This window comes from Molossus molossus, unplaced genomic scaffold (assembly GCF_014108415.1).
Source record: "Molossus molossus isolate mMolMol1 unplaced genomic scaffold, mMolMol1.p scaffold_m16_p_19, whole genome shotgun sequence".
Classification (NCBI taxonomy): Eukaryota; Metazoa; Chordata; class Mammalia; order Chiroptera; family Molossidae; genus Molossus; species Molossus molossus.
In genome coordinates, this window is record NW_023425354.1 from 32,900,121 (window position 1) to 32,922,603 (window position 22,483).

At 51.4% G+C, this 22,483-nt stretch overlaps 1 protein-coding gene across 1 annotated transcript; it reads right to left on the reverse strand.

Annotated features, from left to right (window-relative positions):
* Positions 1 to 3,165: 3,165 nt before the first annotated feature.
* ITGA2B (integrin subunit alpha 2b) lies at positions 3,166 to 20,831 on the reverse strand. The gene is made up of 30 exons (XM_036268137.1): positions 20,485 to 20,831; positions 17,760 to 17,881; positions 17,573 to 17,670; positions 17,299 to 17,464; positions 16,320 to 16,369; positions 16,200 to 16,245; positions 15,986 to 16,114; positions 15,614 to 15,661; positions 15,426 to 15,469; positions 15,211 to 15,264; positions 15,010 to 15,062; positions 14,598 to 14,809; positions 10,716 to 10,898; positions 10,442 to 10,487; positions 10,263 to 10,367; positions 10,126 to 10,181; positions 9,881 to 10,032; positions 9,612 to 9,737; positions 8,939 to 9,006; positions 8,643 to 8,790; positions 7,368 to 7,460; positions 7,021 to 7,100; positions 6,650 to 6,730; positions 6,431 to 6,527; positions 6,176 to 6,328; positions 5,930 to 6,055; positions 5,334 to 5,450; positions 4,518 to 4,619; positions 4,193 to 4,309; positions 3,166 to 3,411 (listed from the first exon to the last, which is right to left on the reverse strand). Exons 1-30 carry the CDS (start codon positions 20,670 to 20,672, stop codon positions 3,358 to 3,360), a joined length of 3,114 nt encoding a protein of 1,037 aa, XP_036124030.1. The 5' UTR covers positions 20,673 to 20,831; the 3' UTR covers positions 3,166 to 3,357.
* Positions 20,832 to 22,483: the final 1,652 nt, after the last annotated feature.

The following is a 22,483-nucleotide window of genomic DNA, read 5'->3' on the forward strand; positions in this document are numbered from 1 at the left end:
ATTGTCTCCGCCCGGAGCCGCCGCCAGCGCCCCCTGCAGGCGGCGCCCCACCCCACGGGCCTCCGGGCACCGCCCCCTCACAGCCCGGCTCCGCCTGCCGCCCGCTGGCCCTGCCTGAGCTCAGCCCACCCCTCAGCCACCGTCCTGCGCTCTAGACCCAGAGCTGCAAGGGAGTGATTGAACAGGGTCCAATCGCCAGGGTGCTTGGAGTTCCAGAGACCCCGAAATTTGGTGCAAAATTGTGGGGGGGGGGGCGCGGATAGCTATTGCTTGCAACGCACTCAAATAGATGAGTACCCTCATGAGTGTCTACAGACCAAAAACGGTAGGAACTGCTCTGCTTTACTGCTCCCCTCTCTCAGCACAAACATTCTCGCAGTGCTGGGACGAGGGTGCAGCCCCCTGGGAATCAGTTGGTCCTGGATCTGGTCTAGCTCTTGCATTCTATTAAGCTGCGAGCAAGTTACTTAGCCTTCCTTTAAAGTGAAAATTGTAATCTCTACTTCTTAAGGTTGTTGAAAAGATTAAATGAGATGATGTAAAGGGTCTAGCACATGCCTGACCAGATGCTGTTATTGGCCCAGGTAATAAGGTCTATTGATGGGCTATCATAGTTGTTAGGAAGTTCTAGAGATGGAAACCGCCCAACTCTCCCACTGAAATTCACTGGCTGGTCTCACTGGTTCCTTCTTCCTCAGCCACTGAACCCCACGTTTGAAGATAGCTATTGGCCCGCCCTCTAGCCCCAGCCAATCTCTCTTTCCTTCCAGTTTCTGGGTAGCCAAATCCTCATCTAATCTGGTATCCCTCTCCTGGTTCTCTCTGGCTTGTTACTCTCTCTCTCTCTCTCTCTCTCTCTCTCTCTCTCTCTCTCTCTCTCTCTCTGGTGTGTGTGTGTGTGTGGTACATGCCCCTAGCAGGAACCTAACCCGGAACTCTCTGGTCCGTAGGCTGACGCTCAGCTGCTGAGCCAAACTGGCCAGGGCATACCTTTTCTTTCTCAAAAGGTGGTGCCCGCGGGTATTGGATACCTAGGGCAAGGAACTCAGGAACTCAGGCTTTTCTTCTGGTGCTTCTCTCCTGGTGTGGTCTTCTGAAATAAGGGGGCCTTGTTTTGAGATTGTGGAGAAAACCACCACATTTTCTTTTCTTCCCTTCCTTCCTTCCATTCTTTCTTCCTTTTCCTTTCCTTCTCTTTTCTTTTCCTTCCCCCTCTCATAAATTTCCATCTAGCCAGATTTCCCAGCCCCATTCTTATGTAACCAAATTTTTGGAACCTCAGCACAGGATTTAGCACTCATCTATGGTGAATTTCATCCTGTTGGTTACAACCCAACTTTACAATCTGTCAAGGCTGCCTTGAATCTGCTTCAGTCACCCATTGTATTGGAGCTCCCTCTCAGCCAGCAGCCATCTGTAGGGTGAAAGGGATCATGACAATACCAAACAGCCCAGGGCTAGGATGGAGACACCCCCAAGGAGACATCCTTCAGTTTTATCAAAATTGTTCAATTTTCAATCCAAGTCTCTATCATCCAGCTCACATTTCTGTCTTGTGTATAAGGACAAATGCCAAATGCTTTGCTGGATCAAGATAAATTGTCTGGGGCCGTCCAATTGCAATGGCAGAAGGAGTGGAATTTGGCTGGTGTTCAAGGATCACAGCTTAATCTTTTCCTAAATATTCAGTCACCCAACTTGAAACCTGTTCTGGAACTTGCCATGCATAGATGTAAAATTGTTCTGTTCCGTTCAGAATTTACCTTTTTCCTGTTTGGGTAGCAGCTCTTGTGAGGTAAGCCTGTCCGTTAATGGCTTTCCCCAACACTTAGCATCAAGTCCAAAGTTCTCCCCTTGGCTACAGGTGCTGCCTGCCTGCCTTCCCCCACCACTGACCTCATCTCTTAGACTCCTCACCTGCCTCCAGCCCATGGGCCTCCTTGCTTTCACTTGAACACATCAAGCCTGCTCCCACTTCAGGGCTTTTGCATTGGCTGCTGTTTCTGTCCAGAATTCTTTATTTCCCTGTAGCCACCTGGCTCATTCATTCATTTCTCTGCTCACCTCATTGGAGGGGCCTTCCCTGACCACTCTGTCTAAAATGTCAGCTCGCTCCCAACACCCTCACAATTCTGTCCCTATCTTCATTTTTATTCCCATTACTAACCACCATTGACAATACATTTATACATTTATTTTTAAATATGTTTTTTATTGATATTTTAGAGAGAGAGGAAGGGACAGAGAGATAGAAACATCGATGTGAGAGAGATACATCGATCGGCTGCCTCCTGCATGCGCCCTACTAGGGATCGAGCCCCAAACCTAGGCATGCGCCAGAATCAAACCAGGACCTCTCAGTCCGTGGGATGACACTCAATCCACTGAGCCAGATGCAACCAGGCTATTAAGTTATTTTTTCACTCTTTACCCCTGGTGGTTGGGTGTAAATTCCATGAGGGCAGGGACTTTTTGTTGTTCTTTTTTTCATCCCAGCATTGGAATGGTGCCGGGCACATAGTAGGTGCTCAATAAATATTTATTGAATCAACAAATCCCTCAGGACTTCAGGCAGACCTCCCTTCACTATTTCCTTACTCCAACTTTTGTGGGGAGAGAATTGTCCTCCACTCCTAGCCCTAGCCCTCCTGGGAGCTTCCTTCCTGGTGCCCTCTCTCCCAACTGAAGACCTTTCTCCTTGGTGGGAAAGAAGGAATAGTCATACCTTCTTAATACTGCCTTCCTCAGGATGAGTCAGCCTTCCTCTGTCCCTCCTCACTCTGAACACAGCTTTAAAGGCTTTTTTTTCTTTTTTTTTAATGGGAGTGGGGAAAACATGTTCTTTTCTTGAAGTTTATCTCTTCAAAATAATTTAAAAATGTGTAAAGCTGCCCACCAGGGACCCTACCTGCCTTTTTTGCCATCCTCCCGGCCAGCCTCAAACACCTCTATCCCCCTCCAGCCTCACATGAAGGCTCTCCAACCTTCTCCCTTGTTTCTCCCCACTTTCTACTCCCTGACACTCCCCAAAGACAGTACTTTGCAACCTTTGCTTGACAGAGACCCTCCCTGCTCACATTTCTACCAGCCCCAGATCCCCACTCCAAACATCACATTGGTCCCCCTCTCCTTCTCTAACCCCGAGAGGAAGCAGCACACTGGGAGTTGGGGTTCAGCCTCTTTATTTGGCGTCAGGGAAGGGGGTGGCCCAGTTCTGATGGCAGGGGGAGAACATAAGGAGGCCTCCATGGAACAGCTCTAACCTGTGGGTGAGCAGTTGGGAGGCACTCGGAGAAGAAGGGGCAGAACAGGCATCACACCCAGCCTTCCCGCTAGGACAGAGCACAGGCTACAGCATCACTCCTCTTCATCTTCTTCCAGGGGTGGCCTATTCCGCTTGAAGAAGCCGATCTGGGGGTGCACAGGACCAGGGACAGGTTATAAAGATGATTCTTAGTCCCCAGAGCACCACTGGAAGAAGTAGTTATTCTAGCAACCAGCCAGCCATGAGGCCCTCTCCTGGACCAACACAGGCATGGACCCCACTGTTTGCACAAACAAAGGCCTTACCCATTTAGAGATAATACGTGTAACAATTTTAGAGAATATTTTGCTTTTTCTTCCCTGAATTTTTCTTAAATACCGATGACTACGTTTCTATATGACTCAAGTGCATGATGACATACATTTGCTTTATTATAAGTCTAATGTGTGGTTTCCCCCCAAAGCACCATGCTTCCCAGGGCGTGGGCACCTGTGCAAGTTTAAGACCCGCCCACTTGTTCTCCAGGCACAGAGGAGGGAGTGACCCACCATGGTCTCCTAAGGAGCAGGGAGCAGGGTCTGGATCAGACCTGGGTCCCCCACTTCAGTCCGGGCAAAGGACAGATCAGGGAGGTGAACCCTGTCCTCCACAGCAGCCAGGGAGTTCCTGCAGGCAGGACTCATTCCCTGTGACTCTTCCTCTCAGGGGTGAATGGGTCTAAAGGACTTAGAATTCCAGGTGCCACCTCTGTCAGGGGTCTGTGCCTGGAAGAGGTCCTCTGGAGAATGACAGTCTAATAATGGAGATGTAGACCAAATGGGGTCTGGGTCACCCACTCAGGCCACTGTCTCTCTCTGCCTCCCTGTGAGGGTGGGCAGAGCCTAGTCTGTGCCCACCTAGGGACCCCACCCTTCCTTCATGCCTCACCTTCCACATGGCCAGGACCAGGAGTGTGAGCAACAGCAGGCCACCCAGCACACCAACCAGCACCCACCAGAGGGGAATATCCCTCTCCTCCAAGGCCCGAAGCAGCTGTGTCTGCACCTGAGGACAAAGCCGCACATGTCCTGTCATCTTGACATGTGCCTTTCCCCAAAACTCAAACCTGTGGGGTGGTGACACCTAGCCAATCCACCTACTTGTCTCACACTTCAGACTCAGGGAGACCCTGCCCCCATCCTGCTGGACAGGACACATGAGATAACCAGTGGGTCTGGTAGGACTCATCTCCTTCCCATTCTTCCATACTCACCAGAGCTTCCCCACTGGGCAGGCTGAGTGCTGGCACAGAGTAGGGAAGGGACGAGACATTGAACCAAGCATGCGACTGCAGCACAAATTGTTCCAGTGGCCTCTGGATGGGGTGAGGGGAAGCCATTCATGCCAAGCGTACTGGCTGCAGGAGTCTCAGACCCAGGGAGCCCTAGGGAGCCCTGCCTCCGGCTGGCCTAATCCCATCCCCTCCAAAGAACCCCCCCCCCAAATAAACAATTAATTAAAAACTAAAAACAACAACAAAAAAAGAGCCCTAATCAGTTTGGCTCAGTGGTTAGGGCTTCAATTCCCGGCTACAGATTTTTTTTATCCTCACCGGAGGACATTTTTTGATATTCTGTTCAGATAGAGTAGGAGGGAGGGAGGGAAAAAGAGAGAGACATCAATGTGAAAGGGACACATCCAATGGTTGCCACCCACACAACCCAACCAGGGCCGGGGACAAACTACAACCGAGGTAGGTGTCCTTAGCGGGAACTGAACCCCGGTCTCTCCAGACCGCAGGCCAACGCTCTAACCGCTGAGCCAAACCAGCCAGGGATGGGTTACAGATTTGATCCCCAGCCCCAGTTGAGAGGCAACCTCTCTCACATTGATGTTTCTCCCTCCATCCCTCCCTTCCACTTTATTTAAAAGAAAATAAAAATAAAAAATAAAAACACACACGAAAACAAAGTAAAACCTGGCCTTTACTCTCTTCCTGTTCCCCAAGGCCCTGCCTCTCCCCAGAGCTCGCTCAGTCCCGCCGCCAGAAGGCCCCGCCCAGGGCCCCGCCCATAACCGCATGTCCCACCTGGCGGAGGCTGGGCAGCCACAGAAAGGCCTGCACCGTGACCATGGCCCGCTGCCCGCGCACCATCTCCTGCAGCTCACACTGCACTACAGTACAGGGCTCCGAGTCGTGGCAGCTCTGAGGGGATGCGTCATTAGTCCTCAGCCCCTCCTGACCCGTCCCCTGCTCATCCCAAGGGCCCAACACAGAGGGAGTGGAGGAAGAGGGGTGGAGAGGGACAGTAAGGGAGCCTGGGCCTTCCCCTGAGGGAGGGCCTTACATCCAAGCTTCAGACGTTATCTCTAAATGGGGTTGTTCACACAGCCCCAGAGACCCAGGGAAAGGGTTGGAAGAAGTGGGTCATTATTTAATACCCAGAATTTTTGTAACCCTGATTTGGCATTTATTCATTATCTTTAAATGTACTGGGAACCTTAAAAAAAGCAAGTGCCCCCTCACCCCACCCCAGACAGAGACCAGCACAATATTCACTCTGACCAAAGTGGCCAACCAGAGGCCCACATCACTCTTCCGGCCCCTCTCCCTGCCTCCCATCCCCTCTGCCTCTGTGCCCCAGGGAGAAGAGAGCCCATTTGGAGACCACAGAGTCTGCTCACCACAAGAACTGGATCCTGGAGACTCGATGGCTGCTTGGAGCCTGGCAGGAACACCTGCCTGCGCTCCCGCTTGTGATGAGCCGGGTAAATGGGAGAAGGAGTTGGGGTGGGCAGCCCCCGGTCCAGCTGGGGAGGCAAAGAAGCTGCCAGGTCCCATGCTCTGCCCATCTCCCTGCCCTCCCAGAGGAGCCCTGGTTGATGGGGTGGGGAGTCCCCCACGATTCTTTCCTCCACCCAGGCTCTCACCTTTAGGAGGTTGGGAGAGGACTCTGGGGAGCACCGAAGCCCCCCCTGAAGCTGTATGTCCAGGATGTAGAGCAGGTCAGAGGGCTGGGACTGACCAGGAATGTGGAGGCTGAGGTGGAGGCCGCTTACAGTACTGGGGCCATTGTTGTGGAGCTGGTGGTGGTGGTGGGAGCAGGATATTAGGTGGCTCAGCATCTAGACTGTAGTTCCTGGGACCCTCCCACTCCAGCCTGAGGCCCAGAGGCTCCTTCCTACCTCATAGGTGTGCTCTACTTTGGGGCCCCAGCTGTCTGAGCTGTTCTCTCTGTTGCCTTCTTCTGCTGCCACCACCAGGAAAGCTGGAAAAGAGCTCCTGAAGGGGCCCGAGCCCCCAAAGTAAGCTTGATCCCCTCACTTGCCTGTGGGGGTTCCCCCAGGACCCCGTGAACCTTAGGGCGCTGCCTGCCATTTCCCTCATCCACCCTGGCTTCTCACCCTCGAAGCTCCACGTGGGCCTCCGCCCGGACTGGCACGTCCAGCAGCACAATCTCACTGTTTGGATTCTGGCTGTTCTTGCTGAGGGTGGAGGACAAGGAGAAGCAGGTCAGAGACACCAGCCCAGTGAACATCAGGACTCTGGGGGCAAGGCCAGAATTTCAGAGGGCTCAGGAAGAGCTAACTCCGCAAACAGCATGCCACACAAAAATTCGACCTGGGAAAGAACTTCTTTTCGGGCTCCAAGACTCAGAAAGAAAAGCCTCCGAGGAAGAAAGGGAACAGGAAAGTCTGAAGAGCGGGATCCCAGAACATCTTTCTGTATGAGGTCACCTGAGTGCCTCTGCATCAGGTGCTCCCCAGTCCAGTACCTCCTGATCTGCAGCCAGAAGGACACGTGTTCCCCAGCCTCTTCCAGGTTCTCCACACTCACCAACATGGTGATTCCTAGCTGAGAGAACGGGAGGGCCAACGTCACTGTCCAAACGCCCACTCTGAACATCGACTGTGGCTTCCAGTCCTCATCCTCCAAGGTCACCACTATTATCTCCGTTTTACTCCGAGAGGGAAAGTCACTCATCCAAGAACTCACAGCTAGAGAGTGTGAGGACCAGGATTCTAGCCCAGGGCTATCTGACTCCAGACCCAGCCACTAAAACCCAGGTGTCTTTGAGACCCTGGTGGAGAAGACCCAGCGCCCGGGACTCCGCGGCCTTACCCGAACATTCCTCTTCATGGGGTTGCCCAGCTCACACAGCACCACCTTGGTCTCATTCTCCTTCTTCTGGTTACAGATAAGCCTCTCAAAACCCTTTCAGGAGGTAATTTCAAGAAAGAAGACAGTTACAGAGCAGCCCACATATATTTAAACTCCTTGGAAAGTCTGGAAAAGACTTCTGTGCCAGGGTGGGAGGAGGGTTTCTTGGGGTAGGAATTCAAGGGACTGTTACCTTCTACCTTATGTATTACTCTAGTTATTATTTTTTATGATTTTTCGGAAGTGAAAAACACAAAACATTACATAGACTATGACTCCATTGTTATAAACTACATCAACAAAATAAAAAATAAAATAAAAAGTGTGGCCTGGCCCTGACCAGTTTGGCTCAGCAGTTGACGTCGACCTGCGGACCAGAGAGTCCCAGGTTCAGTTCCCGCTAGGGGCATGTACCACCAAAAAAAAAGAAAAAAGAAAATGTGGTCCTGGCCAGGTAGCTCAGTTGGTCTGAGCGTCCTCCTGATACTCCAAGGCTGTGGGTTCGATCTCCTGTCAGGGCATATACAAAAATCAATCAATGAATGCATAAAAAAGTGGAACAACAAATTGATGTTCCTCTCTCTCTCTCTCTCTCAAACAAACAAGCAAGTAAGTGTGTGTAGATGTTGAGAAAAAAGACTGGAAGGAAACTCACCAAATACTAACAGAGGTTCCTGTTAACATTTAATTCCTGAGCCTTTTAAAAAAATCCTCACTGAAGGGCATGCTTATTGATTTTAGAGAGAAGGGAAGGGAGAGAGAGAGAGAGAAAAAGAGAAAGAGAGAGAGACTGAAACATTGGTGGGCTGCCTCCTGTACATGCTCTAACCAGGGATCAAACCTGCAACCTAGGTATGTGCTCTGACCAGGAATCGAACTGACAACGTCTCAGTGTATGGGAGGACGCTCTAACCAACTGAGTCACACAGGCCAGGCCTTCCTGAGCCATTTTTGACTTGGGTTTTATAATCAAGTTCTTGAATTTGGGGCCCTTAGCAAGCACTCCTATGTATGTATGTATGTATGTATGTACGTGCCCCTAACGGAAACCGAACACGGGACTCTCTGGTCCACAGGCTGACGCTCCAACCGCTGAGCCAAACTGACCAGGGCAGCAAGCACTCCTCTTAATGGAAAAAAAAATAAAAATTCACAACTCTTACAGCAAAGCATGAGAAACGGAGGCTCAGGGTGGGAGAAGATCCTCAGTAATGCTCCCCAGGGTGGGGGCCTCACCTCGATGTTGCTGAGGGCCCGCATATAGTGGGCACCTGGGGGCAGATGCACAGCCAGCTCTGCCTCATAGGCCCCCTCCCCATCGTTGGCTGCATCCATCTGTAGCTCCAGCACATTATCAGCTCCAATTAGAAGCGGGGACCCCATCCTGTGGGGAGAAAGGAGTAAGAGGCCAGGTCCAGGCCCAGGGTCTGGGAGGAGGTGAGGACAGCATTTCAGTGTATGACACCGCAGGTGGGGAGGAGGTGTCATCGGGGGCACACTAGTTCAGGGTAAGGTAGAGTGGGAGGTCTCACACGTTGGCAGAGAGCTGGAGCTGGGGCACACACAGGTCATCTTCCCCACAGTCCAGGATGATCCGGGTCTACAGGGGGCACATCAGAGTATGTGGGTAAAGTTGGGGGCAGATGAAATTAGGGAATTAGAAGATCTGAGAATGAAAGGCGTGTGGAGATGATATCAGGGCGTTGGGGTTTGCACCAGAGTTTGGGACAATGTCACAGTTTTGGTGGTGACATCAGGGTTTATGGGTTTATATCAGAGTTTAGAGGTGACATCAACACTTGGGGTTTAGGTCAGGGTTTAAGGGACACTGAGGTTTTTTTAAATTATTATTATATTTTTCTTTATTGGTTTTAGAGAGAGAAGAAGGGAGAGGGAGAGAGAGATAGAAACATTGATGAGCCCTGGCCAGTTTGGCTCAGTGGTTGAGTGTCAGCCTTCAGACCAGAGAGTCCTGGGTTCGGTTCCCACTAGGGAACTGGCGACCTCTTGGTGCATGGGTCGACTCTCAACCAGTGAGCCACACCGGCTGGGCTGGGGTTTTCATTAGGGTTTAGAGTGACATTAGAGATGAAAGGTGACATCAAGGAGGTTTGGGAGTTTATATTACAACTTGGACACTAACCCTAACCCTGACTTTCTGGCAAGGGCCCTTCATTTCCCTTGCCTGCACCTGCCCACCCTCACCTGTTCCTGGACATGGGTGTCTCCATGCAGCACAAGAGCAGGGGCTAATCCATCTGTCTCAGCGTGCAGGGATACATTGACGCTGAGCACAATAGGGCTCAGTTTGTCCCGAAAGTCGGCCTCATCCTAGGGAGGACACAAGAACCAGGCCATCTTGCTACCTTGCACCCTACTACTGACCACCCCAGCCCGCAGCACCCAGCCCATACCCCAGGGCTGGATGAACAAGTTTGCACACCCAGCCCTGCACATCCCCAGCCTGGCCGTACACGGAGGAAGGCTTTGGTGGTGTGGCAGATGGGGCTGCGCTTTCCCCCCAGGACTAGGTACAGGGTGGTGCCCGCCTGTTGAGAGTTCAGCAGTAGCACCCGCCGGCCCTGGCGGGGCTTCTGCCGGTCCAGCTGCAGCTCTGCATTTAGGCCTGACAGGGCAAGCAGGGAGGGTCAGCATGTCCCTGGCCAGCCTCCAGGGGAGCCCAGGCCCACCTCCCTCCCGTGCCCACTGTGCCACTCACGCAGCTTCTCAGGAATATTGTGTCCAGTGGCTCCTACACACACCTGGATATTAAAGCTGCAAAGATGTAAGTGGGGCTCAGGGGTTAGGGCCCCAAGGTCCCAGATCCTGCCTGGCCCATGCCCTCTGCATCCTCACCAGCTCACTGGTGTCTTGGTCTGGGGCAGGACACAATCCTTCACAGCAGGATTCAGCGAGTCTTGTACCAGCAGCTGGACAGTGATCATCACCACCGGCTGAGCTCTGGTGGGATGGGGGAGGTTTGCCATTGTGGCTCCTCCTGGCCTCCTCCCCACCTGCCCCTGGCCAGTGCTCACCTGTACACAGCCACCTTGTCAGACCCGTATGCTCCCACCAATAGGTCTATAGATATTGGGAGGGCGACAGAATTGGTAATTAGAGAAGGCATGAAGTCCTCATCTTCCCAGAGGTCTCCCACTGAAGGTCTGACCTATCCCTTTCTGGCATCCCAGCCCCACAGATAGGTCAGAGAGAGGTCTTGGTGGGGCACCAGGTCAGGCATGGGCCCCTGGCTGTGTCTCTTAGTATCTCAAGGGCCCTTCTTGTTTGGTGAGAGGCAGTCCAGGGCACCTGGGTATCCATTGTCATCAATGTCTGTGGCACCGCGCAGGGAGAAGCCAAAGCCAGAGCCTGTGGAGAAGGGGCTGTCCAGGACCTGGGAAGGGCGTGAGCTAAGCCCTTCACTCTGACCCAGGAACACCTGCACTTGGCCTCGACCACCTGGACCCCCAAAGGGGGCGGCCACTGCAACATCTGGAAGCAACAACAGAAAGAGAGTGGCTGTTTATTTTCCAGTCTCTCCAGGTGGCCCTGTAAACCTGTCAGGAGCTCCTGCTCTGGGCAGACCCCGGGGGACCAGGAGAGGGATGCAAAGGTCTGGGTCTAGGAGGCATCTCTCCTGCCTTCCAGGAGTTTACAATTGGGTTAGAGAGGGACCCATCGAGCAGGATTATTATAAAAACAGGAACAGCCCTTACTATCTATTGAGAAAAATATATGGACACGATTTCATTTGATCCTGAAAATTAGGCATCATTATTCCCATTAAAAAATTTTTTTTTATCCTCACCTGAGGACATTTTTGCATTCATCTTTAGATAGATCAGGAGAGAAAGAAGAAGGAAAAGAGAGAGAGAGAAACATCGATGTGAGAGATAGACACATCGAGTGGCTGCCACCCACACGATTCCAACTGGGGCCGGGGACAAACTGCAACCGAGGTATGTGCCTTTGGCAGGAACCAAACCCAGGACTATCCGGTTTGCAGGCCGACACTCTAACTGCTAAGCCAAACCAGCCAGGGCATTTATTCCCATTTTAGATGAGAAAACCGAGTCCCAGAAGTTCAGTAACCAAGACCTATTAAACACTGGCCCTCTCACCCCATTCCACTTTTACCATGCATACCTAGAGCTACATTGTGGGCTTGTCATCACTAGTAACTTAATTTTAAAAAATTGACTTTAGAGAAGGAGGAAGGAAAAGAGAGAGCACCAAACATTGTTGTGAGAGAGAGATATCAATTCCTTATTGGAGATTGAATAGGCAACCTAGGTATGTGCCCTGATCGGGAATTGAACCCACAACCTTTGGTGCATGAGACAACGCTCCAACCAAATGAGCCACACCGGCCAGGGCATCACTAATAACGGTAAAGATCACTCTTGAAAATGTATTGTTCTTCATCATAATCTTGTTAATTTGTAAGGGTTTTCTGCATGTGATAGGAATCAAGATCTTTGATTTATATGTTGTAACTGTCTTTCCTTTGTCTTCTGTGTAGTTTTTTTCTTTTAAAAATCTTTCTTGATTTTTCTGATCAAGTTATCTAGAATTTACCCAAATCAACCACTCTTGACTACAGTTTTGTCCGCAGGCCCTGGACCTCCACTCTCTCCTGATCTTTGGCTTCCTCATCTCTTCACTTATTTCCTGACCATATCCTTAAGCCATTTTGCCCCACTGCCAGTTTTGGGCAAGCCTGGCCAGACCCCCACCCAGAGAGGCACCACTAGTTTCTGATCTCCAGCCTTCACTAGAGACTGCCCAGCAGTCCAGCAGGGTGGGGGTGGGGGTTTGCTCAGCTCCCTCTCCGTCTGCTCAGGACCTATTTCAAACATTCTCTATTCTATCAAGCTCCCAACCCCCACTTCCTTCACAAAGAGAATCAGCCCAACTATTGTACTATAATTCCACATACATTTTTTTTCCCCTTTCCTCATTTGACCTTGGAATAGGTGTCCCTCCTGTACCCTGCTGCTGGGCTTAGCACCCACCCAGCATCCCCCAGGCATTGAAGGGACCTTTCTTCAGCTCACTCCTCCATCCCCCATATCCCCACAAGATCATTTTCCTTTACAATCAGCCTACTCCATATTCTTTTTTAAAAAGATTTTTTCTTTATTGATTTTAGAGAGAGAGGAAGGAGGAGAGAGAGAGAGATGGAAACATCGATGAGAGAGAACATCGATTGGCTGCCTCCTGCATGCCCCCCACTGGGGATCGGGCCCACAACCTGGGCATGTGCCCTGACTGGGAATTGAACTGGTGACCTCTTGGTGCATGGGTCGATGCTCAACCACTGAGCCACACCAGCTGGGCTCTTTTTTTTTTTTTTTGGTACATGCCCCTAGTGCGAACCGAACCCGGGACTCTGGTCTGCAGACCGATGCTCCAACCGCTGAGCCAAACCAGCCAGGGCTGGGCTCTTTTTTTTAAATCCTCACCCGAGGACACTTTCCCCCCCTATAGCTTCAGATAGAGTGGAAAGGAGGGAGAGAGAGAGAGAAACATCAAGGTGGGAGAGACACATCGATTGGTTGCCTCCCACATGACCCCGACCAGGACCGGGGACCTAACTGCAATGGAAGTAGGTGCCCTTGGCCAGAATCGGACCCGAGACTCCCTGGTCCATGGGCCGAAGCTCTAACTGCTGAGCCAAACTGGTCAGGCCTACTCCACATTCTTTGAAATTAAAATAGCCTTCCCTTGCCCAGCCAGTGTGGTTCAGTGGTTGAACGTTGACCCATGAACCAAGAGGTCGCCAGTTCAATTCCTATTCAGGGCACATGCCCAGGTTGTGGGCCAAATCCCCAGTGGGGGGCATGCAGAAGGCGGCCAATTTATGTTCACTCTCATTGATGTTTCTCTCTCTCTCTCCCACTCCCTTCTTCTCTCTCTAAAATCAATAAAGAAAAAAATCAATAAAAACATATCCTCGAGTGAGGATTAAAAAAAATTAAAACTTGCTGTTTTAAAAATAAATAAATGAAAATAGGCTTCCCTTGACCCTAATCTCCCTCCTTTCACTAATCATCTTTTCTCTTTCACAAACCAGTTGAAAGAGCTGCCTCCACTTCTTCATTTCCATTCATATCTTGCCCCATGGCATTCTGGTTTCTGTCCCTCCCCGGCCCTGAATCAGTTCTTGTCACTGTCACCATTGACCTCTTTCTTGTTAAAGACCATGGAGCCCAGCCAATGTGGCTCAGTGGTTGAGCATTGACCATGCACCAAGAGGTCCCCAGTTCGATTCCCGGTCAGGGCACATGCCCAGGTTGTAGGCCCGATCCCCAGTGGGGGGCATGCAGGACGCAGCCAATCGATGTTCTCTCTCATTGATGTTTCTATCTCTCCCTCTCCCTTTCTCTCTCTCTCTAAAAAAAAAAAAAAATCTATAAATAAAAACCATGGATACTTAGCCGTATCTAATTGTACCTTTCAGAATCATCTGGAGCCATTGACCTCCTTCCTTCTGCTTAGAGGACTTTCTTCCTTTGAGTTTTGGGCCATCAGATCTCCTGTTTTCTTTCCTACCTCTCTGGACACTCCTCTGTCCCCTTTCTAGACTCTGGGAGTCCCCTAAATACTCTGGCTCCTCAGAGCTCTGTCCTGTGCCTCTCCTCACTTCACAGGCTCCCAGGACCTCATCCACCCCCCACCCCCACCCAGCCCCTATCTCCCACTCAGACCCCTCTGGTGGAAGTGAGGGAAGCTACACTCAACTGCTCTTTGGACATGTCTGCCTAATTCAGGGAAGTCCTTCAAGATCAAACAGGTCCAGCCCTGGCCGGTTTGGCTCAGCAGTTGGAGCATCGGCCTGTGGACCAGAGAGTCCTAGGTTCGGTTCCCGCTAAGGGCATGTACCAAAAAAAAAAAAAAAGATCAAACAGGTCCAGAGCTGGACTGCTGATATCCTCCCATATCACTTCCCCAGTGAGGACTAATAAAGGAGGAGACCAAGGGCTGCCTAGCCTGAGTTCCAGGCAGTGAAGAGCACCACCACTCACCCAGCTCCTTTGCCTGAACTAATACAAACAAATCCTAATTGGTCTCCTTTAACTCTCTCTGCTTAATGCGCTTCCTGGCTCCTGCTGCCTTCAGGTCAAATCCGTGGTCTTTATTGCGGTTGTTAAACCCTCTATAGTAGGTGGGGCTCCTCTCTTCCCTTACCATTGTAGCCATCCCGGTTGAGGTCACCCAGAGGTGCAATGGCTGAGCCAAATCGCCCATAGAGCTGTGTGCCAGTCAGCAGGAGGCTGGGGGTGCCCAGCGCGTGGGAGCCCCGAGGCTGCAGGAACAAGTACACACGCCCCACCTCGGCCAGCTTGCGGTCAGTGCGGCTCTCCATGTACAGTGGCGCGCCCACCAGCAGGTCGTGCCTCCTGTGGGCCAGACACGGGTTATGAAGGGTTAGCTAGGGGAGATTCTCCGGGCCAGAGCCATATCTTGCCCATCCTCATCCTCCCGTTCCCCTCGATGGTCACTGGGAGTGAGGACTAATAAAGGAGGAGACCAAGGGCAGTTGATGACTCTGGTAATTGGGGACTCAACTGGATAGGGCTTGGGGCGGCCCCCTCCTCACCCGTCCCCGTTGACGTCAGTGACCGCCACTGAGTGCCCGAAATACGAAGCCACCTGCAGGAAGACAAGGCGCACCTTAATTCTCGCCCTCAGACCCGCCACCCTCTCTTAGACATCGTCCCCTACACCCCGCAGAATATTCTAGGGTCCCAATCCCCCAGCCTCGGCCCCCCCCCCCCCCCCCCCAGGAACCGGCCCTTACCTGCTCTCCGTGCAGCCGGTGCAGCGTCCGGTGGTTTGAGCGTAAAATTTCCACCTGCGCAGACAACTCACGTGAGCGTGTCATTCTTGTCCCCCAAGGCAGCCTCCCGCCGAGGATGGAAAAGGGCAGAGGTTTAGGGGGCGTGGTCAGACTTAGAAATAGGGTCAGGGGCTTCGGAATGCCGAATGGTGAATGGCGGGGCAGGTGGCACTCACAGCTCCCAGGGTCCAGCTCCAGGTGGGGGCACCGAAGACATACTCTAGGGAGAGCCAGGCCCAGCCAATGAGGTTCTTTGAACCTATCTGCCTCCTGCCCATCATTCCGCACCCAGGAGAGATTTCGGTGCCAGAAATGCTCCTCCCGGCCGGGCTTCCCAACCCCTGCCCCTAAATGGATTTCTTGCCTGTAGTGTTGAGATTCCCGTCGAACTCGCCAACGGCCACCGAATACCCTGAAGACAGTGCGAATTAGTTTTTGTACAAGGGCGAAGCAAGGAGGGGGCGGAGGATGAAGAAGGAGGAGACTCAAACATTACCCAGTTGAAACCCTGCATTATGTATATGGCAAAATGAAGGCCATCGAAAGGCCAAGACCTGCGGGAAAGGAGGGGTGGAGCATGTGGGAATGGGCAGTCTGAGGAGGAAGCTGCGGGAGCAGAGGATGAAGACGCCTTGGGCACTGGGGCTGACCAGCAGGGGCGCTTCCGCAGGGGGCGGAGATGGATGGTGTGACACTTAGAATGCTGGGAAGCCTCTAAGGGAGGTGCCAGGGTTACCCTGGTAGCCGTCGTAGTACTCAGGAGCGCTGGAGTCGAAGGTGAAGCGTTGGGTGCTCACATGCCACAAGAGGGTGCCTGGGTGATAACTTGAGAAGATATCTGCTATTGGAGCCCGGGCCAGGAGACCTAGGGTACAAGGGGCAGGAAATGTGAACTTCTGGGATCTCCCCAGGCAGAGAGAGAAAAGGGAGATGTATGAATGGGCACGTACCTAAGAAAAAATAGCCGCCAGGGGCCCCAAGCACCAGCTCTCCAGCCTGAAAGGAAGCCCTGGAGGTGAGAGTGTGCCCTGTTTGGGAACGCCCTCATCACGTTTAGGCTCTCTACTTGCCTGAGTGACTACGGAGCTGAAGCCCGCTTCGCAGTAGCGCTTGTCATCCCCTAGAGGAGGCAAGGAGAAGGGTCAGCCAAAGCGTGGATCTTGAAACCTGCACTGGCCCTAGCAGGATAGGTCAGTTGGTTAGATCATGGTTCTCATAGCCAAGGATCCCCCATCAGGGAACATACAAGAATGGACTGATGAATGCATAAATAAGTGGAACAACAAAGCCATGTTTCCTTCTCTCTCTCCCTCTCCCTTCTTCTTTCTCTTTAAAATCAATAAATAGCCCTGGCTGGTGTGGCTCAGTTGGTTGAGCGTGGTCATTTGCCCAGGGAAGTTGCTGGTTCCATTCCTGGTCAGGGCACATTCCCCCGGGGGGGGGGGGGGGGGTCATGAGGGAGGCGGTCAGTCAATGTTCTGATGTTTCTATCTCTCTCTCCCTCTTTCTGAAATCAATAAAAACATCTTTTTTAAAAAATATCAATAGCCATGGTGGGCTTGGCTCAGCGGTTAGAGTGTGGGGCTGACAGATCAGAGGGTCGCGGGTTCAATCCCCAGTCAAGGGCAAGTACCTGGGTGGCAGGTTCCATCCCTGGCTCTGGTTGGAGTCCTGCAGTAGGCAACTAATAAATGTGTCTTTCTCACACTAATATTTCTCTGTCTCTCCCCCCCACGCCCCCCCCCCCACTCCCTTCCACTCTATCTAAAAATCAATGAAAAATTATCCTCCGGTGAGGATAAAAAAAAATTAATTAAAAAAGTCAATTAAAAAAAAGGGTGTACTGAAACTGGGGCAGGGTGGGGCCTGGGGTAATATGGGGTGTGGCCTTGAATCAGCACCGGGGAGGGGGGTTTGCAAGGAGCTGGGCAGTTGGGCGGTGGCCACTGAAAGAAAGCAAGGCCAGCGGGTGCCCCGAGAAGGTTCAGAATAGGGGCTGGGCTAAGTAGCAGGGATTAGGCGGAGCCAGAATGGAGGTGCGGAGCTCACAATATCTACTGTTCACGTAAACTCCACTCATGGTGTTGGCCCGACAAGGCGAGAACTCCGCGCGGCCGGCGTTCTGGAGCTGAGCCAAGAAGCAGCCGCCTACAGGTGTCTTCTCAGCCTCCGCGGTCTTTTCTAGGACGTTCCAGTGCTGCCAGGGGGCGCAGGCCTGGGGCAGGGCCACAGGAGAGTGGAAGGGGGCGGGATTCGGGTTTCCACCCCCCCCCCAACATGTCCCTGCCCCGACTTTTCCCGGTGCCCTGTCCCCTGTGCCCACCACAATGTAGTTGTTCCAGCCGACGACCGACGCCCCTAGTCCTTGCTGGGCCTTGAAGGTTTGGAAAGTCTGGGAGCCTACTTTTCGGGTCTCATCATCTGGAGGGCAAGAGAAGGGATGGGGCGTTGAAGCCCGGCTGTCCACGCTCCCTCTAGCTCCTCCCTTCCCCTCCTTGCCTGGGACTCACTGAGGTCGAAGGGCAGAGAGGAGCACTGGCCACCCTCAGCCCTCCAGGGGCACAGGAACACGCCACCGGTCTCCTCTTGACTGCGGCCCAGGGTCCGCGGGGCACCCACCACGATGGCCACGCTGCGTGGGAAAGCTGCGTGAGCACGGCACGGATCCCAGCATACCCCATGCCCCAGTGCCCGCGCTGGGAGCACTACTCTGAAGGGCGGTGTGCCTTTGGGGACACTGGATCAAAGCGACTTCACAGACCACAGGGCCAGCCTTTTCATTTTATGGCCCATGAAATCAACTCCCACCTAGGGTAAATTACATACTATCCAAAACCTAGAGAGTAAAGGGGAAAGCTGGTGTTTTGACATCCTTGCTGAAAAAGACCACCTAAGCTCTGTACCTGTCTATACTCCCCACTCCCACGGCCCCCCGCCCCGCCCCGCCCCAAAGGCAGGGGTTTACCCTAGAACCTTAAACTGTTACTAGATGCCTTCTTGACAGCTAGTTTTGTTTTGTTTTTTATCTTCACTCGAGGACATTTTTCTATTTATCTTCAGATAGAATGGGAGAGAGAAAGGGAGAGAGAGAAAAACATTGATATGAGAGGGACACATCAACTGGTAGCCTCCCACAGGACCAGGGCCAGGGAGGAACCGCAAATGAAGTATGTGCTCTTGGCCAGAATCCAACTGGTGACTCATTGGTCCCTGGGCCAGGGCTCTACCACTGATCCAAACCTGCCAGGGCGACAGCTAGTTTTATTTATTTATTTATTTATTTATTTATTTTTATTTTTTTTTAATCCTCACCCGAGGATATTTTTCCTTTTTTTTTTTTTTGTACAGATAGAGTGGGAGGGAGAGAGAGGAAGGGAGAGAGAGAAACATCGACGTGAAGGGACACATCGAGTGGCTGCCACCCGCACGACCGACCAGGGCCGGGGACAAACTGCAACCGAAGTACGTGCCCTTAGCAGGAACCGAACCTGGGTCTCTCCGGACCGCAGGCCGACGCTCTAACCGCTGAGCCAAACTGGCCAGGGCCGACAGCTAGTTTTATTATTATTTTTATCCTCACCCGAGGACATTTTTTCATTTTTTATCACACAGAGTGGGAGGGAGAGAGAGAGAAACATCGACATGAAAGTTACACATCGAGTGGCTGCCACCCACACAACCCAACTAGGACCGGCGACAAACTGCAACCGAGATACCTGCCCTTAGCGGGAACCAAACCCGGGTCTCCCCAGACCGCAGGCCGACACTCTAACCGCTGAGCCAAACCGGCCAGGGCCCGACAGCTAGTTTTAATGAAGAATTAGGGAAGCTAGTAGGCACCTCTAAAGTGGGGGTAGGGTGCTGATATTGCTGAGGACATCTAGGTTCAAACCACAGCTCTGCCATATGTAAACTGGGGACAATACAAACCAATCAAGACTGTCAGGATAAGTAAATGAAGAAAATGTATGAGGGACATTCAGCATGGTACCAGCCAAATGACTCATAACAAGTGCTCAAAAAATGCTGTGTGTGTGTATGTGTATATATATACACATGTGTGTGTATATGTGTGTGTGTGTGTTTATTTGTGGAAAGTAGGGGAAAGAAGCAAATGTGGCTGGAGGAAGGAGTCAAGTTGAGATTCAAGTCTAATGCCAGCCATGGGCCACACAAATACCCTGGGAGATCTGGTGCTAGAAGGACCCTTCAGAACTCTTCCATTTGAGGTGAAAGGGTCAGACCCTTGCACCTATCACTTCCCTCCATATTCCTTATTGATCAATCATTAGTTGAAGGTCACATAGGGTAGGAAACTTGACTTTAGGGTAGGTGGCTTTCTTCCGCAGAGGACATTCACCAAGGGGCTGATACTTGAATGCTGCCTGCTACAGCCACTCCCCAAAGCTGGGTAGCACAGTGTCCACCACAATAAGCAACTAGCTCAGGGTAGTTACTATAAAGAGGAGGAACCACACCCTTGCTGGTTTTGCTCAGTGGTTAGAGCGTCAGCCTGGGGACTTAAGAGTTTCAGGTTTGATTCCTGGTCAAGGGCACATACCTGGTTTGCAGGTTTGATCCCTGGCCCTGATCAGGGATGTGCAGGAGGTAATCAATTGATGTGTCTCTGTCACACCGATGTTTCTCTCCCTCCCTCCCTCCCTCCCTTTCACTCTATCTAAAAATCAATGGAAAAACATCCTCTGGTGCAGACCAACAACAACAACAACAAAAAAAAAAAAAAAAGAGGAGGAACCAGGACTCTAATCTTGGCAGTCTGATCTCACAGCCTTATTAATCCTAACTACTAAATGCTTTATTGCTTCTTTAAATATCTATGTTTTATGGGGATGAGTGGAATGGAGAAAAAGCAAGGTGGGTAGATAATTTTAGTTTTGCAAGTCAATTTAAGATATTCCCTCTCCATATTTTGAGGGGATGACAGTGGAGTGGGTCATACAACTGACCCATGGAGGAAAAAATAAGTTATCAACTTTTGTTTTGCCTTTATTTTTGCTGTAATTTCAGTGCCCACCTCTCCTTTGGTGTCCCCCTCTGATACCCTCACCTGAGCAGGTCCCTCCCCAGTATTCCTAACAAGAACTCAGCCCAAATAGACCCTAGAAGTCACTTTGCTCAACTTCTATCACAAATAGGGAACTGGAGGCCCACAGAAGCAGTAATGGTGGGGAAATCCTTCTCTCTCCCAACACCCAAACTCCCACCAGGGCTCACCTCCCATGGCTGTCCTTGTAGAAGTCCAATGAAAACCCAAAGTGGCTGCCATTGGGGCCTGTGTAGAAGGTGAACTGCTCTGGGTCCAGGTTCAAGGCCCCGGCTGGAGGGGCAGCACCGGGTCCCAACAGCATCTGCACCCATTCCAAAACCCAGAGGGCATGAAGTGGACACAAAGTTCTGGCCATCTTCCTTCTCCCATAACCTTCTTGGCAGGAATGGGCTAACTCCTTCCTCTCCCTTTCAGTTTCCACCACAGGAAGTCTTTTCTTATCAAACTTGAACTCACTTACTGAGCAATGGACAGAGCAAAGGCTATAGGCCCTGGACCCATGTGGTTTCTAGGACTGTCAGGAAGGGAAGGGGGTGATGCCACCCTGGGGGTGGATGCTGACAGCTGCAAGCCATGACTCCTCCCTTTTCCTGAGGGTTGTTTATCACCAAGTCTTGTCGTTTCTGCCTTTCAATTACATCTCTTGAGTCTTCAAACCATTTCTACTACACCATGCTAGTCTAAGCCATCATTGCTTTCTGCTTGGGATAGTAAAACCATGAGCTAACTGGTCTGTATTCCTCCACTCTAGCTCACAGTTCTATAGCTCCTCTTCCTCCCACACAACTGCCTGCACTACTGTGGCACATTGTGACTTGGTCAGAGGTGGGGGATGGAGTAAAGAAGCTGCTGCTTCCTGATAAGACTTGGCCTGCTGTATCCTTTTGGATAAGGCACCTATCCACTTCCTCCTTTTAAGGCCTTGGGCAGCTTCAGTCAGTCACATTGGTGCAGCAGCTTCCTTGCTCTTGCCTTCATCTCAGGCCAAGTCTTAATGTGGTCAAAGCAGTGCAACCAGGGCTGGGGAAGGGGTGGTGAATGGATCTTGGTCGAACAGGAAAGGAGATGGGGATAAAGTGGAGTCAGTCCAGGGTATTCGTAGGCTTTGTGACTGTGCAACACCTGGTCACTTGAAGGCAGGCTCACTCACTCTTTCTTGTGACAGAGCTCTTATCCACAAGAATTGATTCTAGTGGGGTAACTGCCAAGGGGAAGCCTCCCCCAACTCTTCAGGCTGGCACCTTGGGGTTAACACAGTTTAGTCATGGCCTGTTCACTGGACTGTGTCCATGAATCCCTAGAGAGCAAGGTTCCTTACTGCAGCCTGGGGCCTAGCCGAAAGCTCAACATGTAATAGGTATTGTTGATAGACAGACTGGATGGAAGCATACACTGAGCATGGATGATGCAAACATGTGGAAAGAGAAGGGATAATTTTGAGCAGAAAGACAAGGTCATTTTCTATGGCTAAGAGGAAGAAGAGTGCCAAGTCTTATTGACACAGCATGTCTTCCCCAAAAACCAGGTTTGCAGGAGGGAAATTTGAGATCTGCTAGGGGCAAGAAACATGGCCACATTCTCCTTTTGCTCTGTTTTCTGATCAAGCTTGACCATCTTATCCTGCCCAAACCAAACCCTGTGCCATCCTGGAATCCCTTTGGCTCCTCTCTTCTCCTAACTCATCACTTCAGCTCAAAATCCTACCCCTTACTAGGTTAGAAGCTCTTTACATTTTAGTCCAGGTCTTTTTCACTGCTGATTTAACAGCGCAAGGATCATGGTATGCATGTAATGCACCTATTAGAATGAAGGCTTAACTCAGTCTTATACTTACTTGCCACCTTCCCACAGTCCTCAACTGAGTGGTATTGTAATTACTGGTATATACTGTGTAACCCCAAATTAACTCACATTTCACTAAAGTTTTTTTTTAATCTTTACCCAAGGACATTTTTCCATTTTTGTTCAGGTAGAGTGGGAGGGAGAGGGAGAGGGAGAGAGAGAGAGAGACAGACAGACAGACAGACAGACATTGATGTGAAAGGGACACGTCAAGTGGATGCCTCCTGCAAAACCCCAACCGAGGCCAGGGACAAACCGCAACTGAAGTACATGCCCTTAGCAGAAACCGAATCCAGGTCTCTCTGGACCCGCGGGTCAAGCTCT

What these genes read in the sequence shown, in the direction of transcription:
- ITGA2B (XM_036268137.1), bottom strand. Translation starts at nt 20,672, where the DNA reads ATGGCCAGAACTTTGTGTCCACTTCATGCCCTCTGGGTTTTGGAATGG. An exon ending in TACAAGGACAGCCATGGGAG is followed by an intron (nt 17,882 to 20,484) that starts GTGAGCCCTGGT and finishes TTTCCCACGCAG; the next exon opens with CGTGGCCATCGTGGTGGGTG. An exon ending in CCATGAAGAGGAATGTTCGG is followed by an intron (nt 7,101 to 7,367) that starts GTAAGGCCGCGG and finishes CCGTTCTCTCAG; the next exon opens with CTAGGAATCACCATGTTGGT.